Source organism: Meriones unguiculatus, chromosome 15 (genome assembly GCF_030254825.1).
Source record: "Meriones unguiculatus strain TT.TT164.6M chromosome 15, Bangor_MerUng_6.1, whole genome shotgun sequence".
Taxonomy (NCBI): domain Eukaryota; kingdom Metazoa; phylum Chordata; class Mammalia; order Rodentia; family Muridae; genus Meriones; species Meriones unguiculatus.
The window spans coordinates 452,456-463,142 of record NC_083362.1 but is presented as its reverse complement, the minus strand read 5'-3'; the positions used below and the strand labels follow the sequence as shown (position 1 = coordinate 463,142).

Here is a 10,687-nt window from a genome sequence, read left to right as displayed (position 1 = left end):
GGGCCGCGTGCTCGGGCGTCGCGGTCCGCGTGGCCTAGGGACACGCGCGGGTTCCGAGCGCACCGCTCGCTGCAAGCGCTGGGGCGTGTCCCCTTCCCCCACGCCGTGCGCGTCGCTGACGGGGAGCGCGGCCCCTGACGCGCCGGGGTCCGGGCCGGGGTCCGCAGCGCCCCCTCCAGGCCGGGCTCCCCGCGAGGGGCGCGGGGTCGCGGGGTCCGCAGCGCCCCCTCCAGGCCGGGCCGGGCTGGGGCCGCGGGGCCGCGGGGTCGCGGGGTCGCGGGGTCGCGGGGCCCGGATGCCCGGATGCCCGGATGCCCGCGGCGGCGGCGGCGCGGCGGGAGCGCTCGGCGGCCGCGTCCCTTGGCGGGCTCGGCGGGCAGTCCGCGTCCGCGGCGGCGGCGGGCGGCCGCTCCAGGCCGGGTTTTGGCGCCGCCCGCCGGCTGCCTCCTGGCGGCTCTGAACTCCAGCCCCCTCTCTATCAGCCGCTCACTCCGTCTCAATATGTCTCAAGATGGCGGCCAGTGTGGGATCGATGTTCCAATATTGGAGGCGCTTTGATTTACAGCAGCTGCAGGTCAGGCTCCGCGCTCGGCCTCGCGCCGGGGGCGGCGGGCGGCGGGCGGCCGGGCCTCGGCCGGGGAGGGGGGCGCGCGGCGGGCCGCGGAGCCGGCGGGGCGCGGAGGCGCCGGGGGAGCGCGGGCGGGGGCGCCGGCAGCGGGGCGGCCGGGCCGGCGGCGGGCGCCCCGGGCCGCCGCGTCCCCGCCGATCACCCGGCGCGATCGGAAATTGATCCTCTTTGTTCAATTCATCGATCAGCCCAAGATGGCGCCGGAGCCGCCAGCCGCCACCGACATCTCTGCCCCCCGGTGCCTGCCCCTCCGGCCCGGAGGTGTCCTCCTCCCGCCGCGCCCGCCGCGCCCCCGCCGGCCCCCCGCCGCGCCCGCCCCGCGCGCTGTCGTGGTCGCGGGACCCGCGGGGCGGGCGCGGCGGGGGGTGGGGGGAGCGGCGCCGGTCCTCCCGGGGCCCGGTGGGAACTCGCGCCGGGGAGGGACGCGCCGCGGGGCGGCCCGGAGGGCGGCGGGCGGGAGGCGCGGGCGCTGGGCACGGCCCTCCCCCGCCGGGCCCGCCGGGTCCCCGGCAAAGTTTGCGGGGAGTTGCCGGCGGGGGCGAGGCGCTGGTCCGCGTCCGCCGGCGCGGGAGCGGAGCTGGCGGCGCTGTGGTGCCGCCGGCCCCGGGGAGGGTCAGCGGCCACCGGCGGCGGCGGCGGCCAGGCTGGCGACGGCGCTCGCCGCGGCGGCGGCGGCTGCTCCCGGGCCGGCCCCGCGTCCTCCGCACGGCTCCGGGGCGCCCGCCGGGACCGCCTCCTCCTCCGCCTGTTTACGTCCCGGGGCCGGCGCGCTCTTTTGTGTGTGAGCGGCGCGGGGGGACAGCGGAGCGGACCGGCCCTGTCCGCGCCGGGACGCCCGGCTTCGCGGAGGGAGAACTTGGCCGGCGGGGGCGCGCGGGGCGCGGGGTCGGCCCCGGGGGAGGGCGGGCGCGGGGGGGACGGCTGCAACTTTCCGCCGAGCGCCTGCGGGGCCGGCCCCCGCCAAGCACGCCGGCCGTGCGTCAGGGACCGCCCGCGCCGCCCCGGTGACCGTCGCTCTCCCGCGGAGGCTGCTCCGTCCTCTCCGCCGGGGCCCCGGGAGCCATGCAGCGCGCGGCCGGCCCGCTCCCGGCGGCCCCGCTGGACCGCGCGGGGCCCGGCTGTGGGTCCCCGCCGCCCGCGGCGGAGGATGCTGTCCCGCCGCCCGCCCCCGGGGGCCCCGCTCGTGCTGGCTCCGCTTTCCCCGCGCCTGGACAGCCCCGGGACCCTGCCAGGTGGATGTTGTGCGTGGCCGGAGCCACGCTGAAGGTGAGCGGCCAAGGAGCCCTCAGAGCTTTGGTCACTGGGGACACAGAGAGAGGGGCAGTCTGTGGTCCACGGCAGCAGCCTGGCGCTGTGTGTGTCTGTGTGTCTGTGTGCGAGTGTGTCTTTGTGTGATGTTCTGTAACATCTCTTGGGAACCGCCTTTGCTCCCAACTCTTAAGTGCCTGAACGTGAACTTGAGTGAACTTTCCTCACCCGGAGGACTGGAGATATCTGCTAACCCACAGCACCCTCGCAGTCCTAAACAAACGAACTCCACACGGAGGCCTGTGGGAAACGGGGCCGGCCGGATTAAACGAACCCCGAGTGGAGTGAAACAACTTTAATTGAGCCTGCTTCTTCTTCCCTTGCCTACGTGAGGACGTTAAAGCCGACTCATACTCGTTATGAAATTTCCTCCTGTTTCTCTCTTAACTAGAAGACTATGTGAAATATTTTTTTCTGATAAGATTAAAACTTAAAGAAGTTTGAGTATTTATTGACTGAAATGGATTACTCCATAGACTATTGTGTAAATTAGATTCCTGAATGTAATGAACACGGCCGGATGACATTTTTTGATTAATTGGTCTACCCTATTTTAGTAAAAATAGCTCCCTTTTACCATAATTTAGTTCCTGTGCACACTGTAAAACCCGTTGTGGAATTTTAAGAAACAAACCTTAATATTCACTGCCCCCACGTCACATCCTAGTTCAATATCAGGATAAAGTTCCTTTATTGAGCATTCCCAAAGAAGACCGGAAAAAAAAGATTTGGTTTCTTGAGAATTATTAGATTTTTATGAACGTGGTGGATATCAGTGTCGCCCCCCCCACATTGATGAACTTTAGGGGGTCATCTTGAGGACATGTAAGCAGATGGCTTTATTGAAAGTTTCCCTTAGGTTGACGTGAATGAACTTTATGTTGCGCTTAAGACAGCAACAAACCAACGTCTTTGTTTAAGCACTGTTCTGGTTACAGTCTGTTGCCTTTTGGTAGATAACCATTTGGCCTCCAGTGGTTCCAACTGTGTCACTGATGGCAGGTTTGAAAGCCCTCGCTTGAACTAGGAGTGACAAAGGTCGAGTGAGCCCAGACTGCTCCTTTATCTGGAGCCTGATCCAGGGATTCTGAGTTGGTGTGAGGTTCCCTCCTGTGGTCGGGTGGGAGTTTTCAGGTGACTCCGGAAGCTTAGTGTAGGTCTCAGGAAGGGTGCTGCAGGCCCCGCACCTCCTCAGCTTCTGGCAGGCTGTGTTCTTAGTCCCCTGCTTCCTAAGGCCGCCTTGGGAACTGGAGTGGATGTCTGTCCCTGAAGAGTTTCTGAAAACAGGCCTGTTTCCTTTCTCATCCGCAACCAAGGCTTGTGGGGCACAAAGTTAGAGTGCCCTAGTGTCACTAAGACTAGTTGAACAAGTTTTGATCCTCTCCCAGACTTGTAAAAAACAAACTTTTTTTTTTTAAATAAGAAAAAGACCATTGTATAAATTTATCTTTTAAATACATGTTTGAAAAGAGGCTTATTTAACTCCTGTAACTTGTTTTCAGATTAGTGGAGCTCTCAATATTTTGGGGAACAGGGCCTGCTTGTGGCTGTATCCCTTTGGGGTGTTTTCATTATAGTGTGACATGTTCTTTTTTTGAGAATCCTCTGAAAAAGTGAACTTTGAAAATGTTCTCTTCCCAAGTCAGAAAACAAATTCAGGTTTTGCTGCAAAGTCCTTTTTTCTGGTTGCTTCTGTTTTCCCCACTTATGGAAGTGCCCACGTTTGTGTGTTTATGTGCCCGACACTGCTCTTTGTAATAATTATGTAATTTCAATTAAAGTCTCTCACTTAGTGCCTTTCATAGGGTAATGAATAAACAGATGATGCGGGGCACTCCGGTGTTTTTCTTTTCTTGCTTCTTTTAATATGGTGTCTTAAGAGACGGGTGTGGGCAGGGTTATTATCAGTTGCTCAAAGCTTTTGCCTGGATGAAACCCTTTTTTTTTGAAAGGCACAAGTCAGTGCAAGGATGAAATAAGTGTTACAGTTCTTGATGAGGTTGGGTACATGGAAGTTCTTTGGCCTGTGTCTTCTTGAATACTCAGGTCTAACTAAGTTGGGAAGGGACACACACAGCTCTGTCTACTCGAGAATTACTCTCTCCTGAGCCCAGCGTGCCCACCTGCAGTCTGCAGCCCCAACGTGCCCAAGCCACTTAGTCCTGTAAAAGCCCCTTCTCGGCCGGTAGTCAAGAGAAACCTGGGAGTGTGTGGGAGCTTGCTGATGGCTTTTCTTGAGGTTGCAGAGAAAACAAAGCCAGACACAGACGTTCTGTGTCTCTGTTTCATGGGAACCGATGGAAGGTTTGTTAGGGAAACTTTGTAATTGTTTTAGGAGAAATTTCACCATACATGAAGAACCTCCAGAGCTAGGCTCCATTTTCATTCTTGGTTCCTTTTATAGTTTACAAAAATCTTGCTGGTCTGTAACACAGATGCTCTGTGAAGTCACTGTGGTAGGTTATTCTCATATGTAGGATCGTAAGTGACTGTAGGAATCATTTTAAATGTACTTGAAATTTAATACGTAGCTTTAAAGTAGAATTGCCCTTCCCAAGAAAAGTATGATTTTTATTAGTCATTGTCAGTGGCAGAAATGTGTCTACCTCGTCTTCTTGTTTTGTCTGAAGCTCTGGGTTATTGCTGCCTTGGAGAGATAGTTTTGGTTTCAGTTGAAATTTCCCTGCCTCTGATTGTTTAAACCAGACCCTTAATCTTATTTTAACGTATTTTAACCATTGAAAAGAACCTGGAGGCCCTGTTTTGTGTAAGGAGCGCGAGTGAGTGTGAACGCGCCAGCAGCTCTGGTCTAATGGGAGCCAGGAGGCACCCTGAACTCTTGTGCATGAGCCTGGCCGCAGCCACCGGAGGGGCACTGACTGCCAGTGCTTGTTCACTTTGTTGGTGACATTTGAAGAGAGGCCCACAGCCTCCCCTGGCCCCACATTACTGTTTACCTGGATGTCCTAGTGGACGTCCTGGTCATGTCTGAGGGAAAAAGGATCTCAGAGGCAACAACTGGCCACTTTCTGTTTTCTCTGAGACAGGGTCGCTTCACAGTCCAGGCTGGCCTCAGACTCAGAGATCCTCCTGCCTTAGCGTACTGAGTGCTGGGGTCACAGGCGCACATCTCTACTCTTGGCTCATCCATTTTTCTTTCTTTCTTTCTTTCTTTCTTTCTTTCTTTCTTTCTTTCTTTCTTTTCTTTCTTTCTTTCTCCCAGCATATCATACATTTTGTGATAGCTTGATGGTGATTTGAGTTCAGGGACAAATTAGTTTGCCTAAAAATGCTATCTGTAATGATAGCATCTTTCTCTGAGAGCCTTAAGGAAATTAAGTTGGTCTGGGTGGATCTCACTAACAGAGCAGCGCCAGCGTCCCCTGAGCTCTCAGACAGCCTTCTGTGTCAGTTTCTGCGAGTGTGCTCCTGAAAGCCCCTTCTTGTCTGTCAGGTTCTCCTGTGTGTGCAGTTCCCCGGTGTCTCCAAGGATCACTTGGAATTGTTGGTCTTGCTCACAGTTTCGGCTTTCCTGACCTGCACTGGGTCCCACTTTATAAATTATTTATTGTTAGGGTCTCATGAGTGTTAGGGTCTCGAGAGTGCAAGCTGGCCTCAAACTCACAACACTCCTCCTGCCTTGCCCCTATTCCCAGGACTAACATTACAGACGGGACCACTGTACTTAGCTCGCCCTGCCTCGCTATTGAAGCTGGGTTCTGAGAAAATTGAAGAGAGCATTGTTTGCCAGGGAAGGGAGCGTCTTTGCAGGAAGGGACCTGGGACTGAGGGAACCTGTGCTGTTGGCCTCAGTGGAGCTTCCCAGATGCCTTTGAGTCCCTGAACAGTGCTGTGCACACTGTGTGCACAGGAAGTGACACAGCTGAAAAAGTCCGAGGGTGAACGTGGCCTTTGAAAGATGTCTAATGTGTTGTAAACCTCTTCAAAATTTTAAGTCTGTGCCTGGCCTGATGGTACACCCCTTCACTCCCCAGCACTCCACAGTCTGAGGCAGGTAAATGTGAGTTTTTGGCCAGCCTAGTCCACATAGCAATACCCTGACTGAAAAACGGACAAACCAAAGGTTTCAGGGCTGTGGGTGGCAGTGGATGGGTTGCCTAGCACATGAGAATCAAAGGTGGCGTCCCAGCACTGAAAGAGCTAGAGTAAGTAAAAAATGTCAAGGTTTTCACTTTCATCTCATTTTTTTTCTCTTACTATTGGAGGCGGCAGGCATTTGGCAGGATTTTTGTGTCTGATAGAGCCTTGGGCCATGGGAAATGGGGTAGTAGGAGGATGTGGGGTTGGAGGGGTGTCGTTCTGTGAGAGGAAAGGTTCAACCCAAGGCCACTTTCCTTCTGCAGGGATAGCACAGCCCTGTAGGAGACTCAGTAAGAGGCCAGCTCCTGCTTCCTTCCATTAAAGCAGGCCACACCTTTGTGAGACACGAGTCTGCAGCCCAGGCTGCCTCCCTTCACCCTTGTTTGAAATCGAGTGCTCTCCAGTGTTTGATTTTAATGCTGGAGGAAGTTACCAGAGCTTAAACCCTGAACTGCCAGGAGCTGGTTCTTTTTCCTGCTGCCTTGACTGACGCTGTAGAGTTGCCGCCGTTCTTCTCGGTAAGGAAATGCAGTTAACACTAAAAGTTGCCCATGGTTGCTGGCAAGGCACCCCAAGTTTGGTTAAGGGAGAGACAAACGGACAAATTAGCTTTTTTAAGTGAGCATTGCAAAATGCGGAGCAGTGGAATGCCGTTCTTTCTATCATTAACATGTATTTGGGTGCTGACAGCTTTTTTTTTAAGATGGAAGAGGCTCTCAGAGCTTATCTGTCCGGCATATGAACAGAGTCATGACTGAGAAAGCAGGTAGTTGCTGGAGTGCCCAGTGCCGTTCCACACCCAGCACCACGGGGCACACCTGTAAAACCCAGTCCTGGGGAGGTAGATGAGGGTGGAGGATGGTCAGAAGTTCAGTGTCCTTCTTCCGCACACACAGTGTGAGGGCAGCCTGGGCTAGGTGAGGTCCCCCAAAAGAACAGAGTAAGCCAGTAAACCCTGACCCTTGTTTTCTGACACAGTTGGACGTTTTAAAGACTCAAAAGCATGTGAACTGATCTTAAGTGCCAGTACTTGACTGTTCTTTTGGACCTATGAGTACTTTGGTTTACTACTGTTTTCCTTCCTGTTGACTCTCGCAAATGGCTTGATGAAACTTAGTAAAATGGGGCTGGGGAGGAGGCACAGCAAGTGAGAGCAAAAGCACCCGGTCTAAACCCTCAGCAGTTCTTGAAAATGGGGCATGCAGCATGCTGGAACTCCAGATTATGGGGAGGAGGCAGGCTGTCCCCACAGTTCCCTGGTGAGCCTAAAAGATAAGCTTCAGGTGCCCTGAGAGACCTGTCTCAAAAACAAGCTGCAGATGGAGAGAGGCACACAGCACCTTCACCCCCGACCTCTGTATTGAGTGTGTGCGCACACACGCACGCGCGCGCACACATACACACACACACACACACAGTTTTTTTAAGTTAGCAAATGACACAGAAGGCAAATTCGTATTTTAGAAATTAAATTTATTTGCTGAACATGTTGTAAGGGCAGTGGGCAGCTTGGGAGTGAGGTTGTCTACGTGTGGCTCTGAGAGAGGTGTGGTGGTGCGGCCGGCTCTCTGGGCCTGAAGGCAGACTTGTTTTTCAAGAGCCGGGAGCCTGGAACCTCAGCAGGGCCTTAGGGCGGTTGGGTAAGCGGGGGCTACTGGGAGCCGCCCTTGGCCTTCCCAAGGCAGCCCCGAGCTCTGTCCTTTTGCCTGTCACTTCTTGCCCTGCTCCTGCCCTGCCAGGCCTGTCGTCGGTGTTATGACAACTGTTTTGTTTTTATTTTTAAACTGAGTATTTGTGGAACTTATTTTGAGATTTTTAGAAGATAAGATGTAAGAGAAAATTTAAATCACTACTTGAGAGACTTGGACATTACAATTTTTTTTTTTAATTTTTTTATTGATGAAGTTTGGAAAGGATTTTTCCCCTCTTGGAGACAGCTACATTCTTTTGCTCTGATCATCATTTTCTTGCGTCATTTCATAAGGCATGACAGATACTGGTGAAACAAATATACAGAATTTTTTTTTTCTTTAAAAAACCATTATTTACTGTGTGAAATGTGTCCCTGGTGTGTGTGGGTAGGTTCGAGGACAGCTCTCAGGTGTCTTCTCTTGCAGCTGTGGGTTCTGGGGACCTGACTCAGTCTGCAGGCTTCCGTGACAGGGAAGCCTGTTTTACCTGCTAAGCTATTTTGCTGCCCAGCCTATTCTTTTATATTTTGACCCTCTTCTCTCTGCTTCTTCAGCAAATATCACCAGAGTGTGCTGTCATAACCAGCCACTTTATGTTTTGAGACAGGATTTTGGGCTGGCCTGAACTGGCTGTATAGCCAAGCATGCCTCTCAACTCCTGATCTTCCTGCCTCTGCCTCCCAGGGGCTGTGGTTCTAGGGGATCGTCTCACCTCCAGACTTGTGCTCTTTCCTTTCTGTTTTTTGTCATGCTAGTTGGTCTAGAACTTGAGCTGGTGTGGTTCCTCTGGACTGCTTTCACCAAGAGCAGCCCACGGGGGTGAGGAGGTGCCCAGCACACAGACCTGAGATCCTGAGCACAGCCGGGAGTTACGCTCCGTGTCAACTTTGAGGCTTGGGACAGAGGATCATGGCCGTGGGAGCTGCATGGAAGCAGTGTGAGAGTGCTCACTCACTGACTTGCTTATTCTAGTTTTACCTCAATTCCTTGCTTTCGCAACAGCTCGTGCTCGCCTCTCCTCCAGCCAAGTGGGAGACAGGTTCAGGTTGGGATCATGTTTCTGCTCGGTAGGCGAGTGTGGGGACCCTGGAGCCAGAAGGGGAGCCCGGCTGCTGAAGCGGTCCTCTCTCAGGTGACGGGGTCCTCACAGCCTCAGCAGTGAGCATGGGGAGCCACGGCACTGTGTCCCGGAGTGAAGGTTGCCTTTCTGTGCCAGCCTTGTCCACTGCTGCCCTCAGCCCTGCCATCATGGTTTGTCAGCCCGACGTGGGATTGGGAAAGGGTGGGTGTTGCCAGTTATGGCTGGAGGTCATTGTCAGGGGCGTTAGAAGTGTTTGCAGTTGTTTCACATGGCTTCGTGTTGGTGTGTATGCTGTCATCCCACAGTTTAATGATACTTTAATGAAGTGTGTGTGTGTGTGTGTGTGTGTGTGTGTGTGTGCGCGCACATACACATGCACCCCCCCCACTTTGGGGGTTGTTTATTGCTGGTGAGACTTTGTCTTTTCTGATGCTTAGGACTTGAGTTTACAGTCTTAGCTCGTTTCAGAGTTGTCCATTTGAAGCAGGGTGGAATCCGCAGCAGGCGGGCTTGCCTGGTGAGTCTTCTCAGACTGTCGATTTCCTTGGTGCCTGTCGGTAGATACCCGCAGCAGCTAGTTGTGGTGGGGGATGGAGACCGAGTTCTCCAGGCTGGCAGACAGAATTCCTGATGGATGTCTGTCTCCACGACATGCAAGCCTTTCATTCCAGCAGGAGCAAACCCAGAACTTGCTGGTTTGTGGACATTCTCTGGTGATGCTCTCTCTGGATGTCATCTGAGGGTTCAGCCTGATTGCATGCCTTCCTTCCTGACTGGAGGAGAGGCACACTCCCTTCAGGAGGAAGCAGGCTGAGTGGCCAGGAGGAGGCTTTGATAGTGTGCCTGGGGCCGCAGGGAGCTCACAGAAATCCACTGGTGGGGAATGGGCCAGGAAGGCCAAGTGTGGGTGTGGGGGCTCCTGGGAGACAGTTACCGGTTGGCTGGAGGCTCGGGGGCTCTCTTCCAAGTGCTACTCCCCATCTCTCATGCTGGGGCAGCCCCTAGCCAGCCTGACAGACCAGGTGTCTACTGTCCACCTCAGGGTCTGCACCCCAGTGTCTGTCACACTCTCCTGGGCCGTGCACAGGTGGAAAGCCTGAGGGCAGGGACCTGGCACAGGAGTCAGCCTTGCCATGCTCTGCTGGGAACTCGCACCACTTAATTTTAGAATGCAAAACTGATTTTTTTTTTCTTCCTCCTTCAATGCTGGGAATTGAACCCTGGGCTTTGCTCATGCTGGACAAACACTCTACCACTGAACTACATTCCAGCTGAGATCTGGTTCTTAATATTGTAGAAAGTAGGAAAGTTCTATTAAAATGACTGTACTTGGAAACCCACTGAAGGAATGTGCTTGATTTCTATTCCCATTTATTAATTTCCTTCTTTGCACATGTTGGTTCAGATCTATGTTCCCCCTTGCTGGGGATGCATGACTTCATGCATGCCAGGCAAGCGCTACTAACTGAGCCATGTCTCCAGATCCCTAAACATCCACTTAAAAAATAAAATTGGATAGAACAGTTTTCTGCTAGAGATTTGCTGTCAAGTCTACCTGCAGCCTGAAGGGAGGGTATTTCCAGCACATGGTAAGGAAGGTGCTCTGTCCAGTTAGAACCCAGCAAATGTCAGGGCAGGCACAGAGCTGGAAGTGCTCAGGTCTGGGTGTCTGGGACGGAGGGATGTGTTGCACCAGAAGCTGGGGTGGGCCTGGCACCCCACCAGTCCTGGTCAGAGCAGCGGTCTTCAGGGCCCACACTCTCTGCTTTCTCATCACCCCAAGAAAGCACCACCTAGGATATTCCTGTGCTGGTGACATCATTGTCTGGCTGTACAAGCAAATGTTCACGTGGATCTGGGAAGCAAGGGTGGCCGGTG

The 10,687-nt window shown here is 54.1% G+C and overlaps 1 protein-coding gene across 10 annotated transcripts in view; it reads left to right on the top strand.

Moving 5' to 3' along the window:
• Positions 1 to 351: 351 nt before the first annotated feature.
• Positions 352 to 10,687, top strand: part of Cux1 (cut like homeobox 1) — a 308,986-nt gene continuing 298,650 nt past the window's right edge. For 2 of the 10 annotated variants that reach the window (XM_021651488.2, XM_021651485.2), the window contains exon 1: positions 352 to 574. In XM_021651488.2, the coding sequence (XP_021507163.1) occupies positions 512 to 574 (63 nt within the window). In that variant the 5' untranslated portion in view covers positions 352 to 511. Of the gene's footprint in view, positions 575 to 1,652; positions 1,895 to 10,687 lie in introns of those variants that run through there. The other 8 variants (XM_060367899.1, XM_021651493.2, XM_021651484.2 and 5 more) reach the window with 7 other exon arrangements.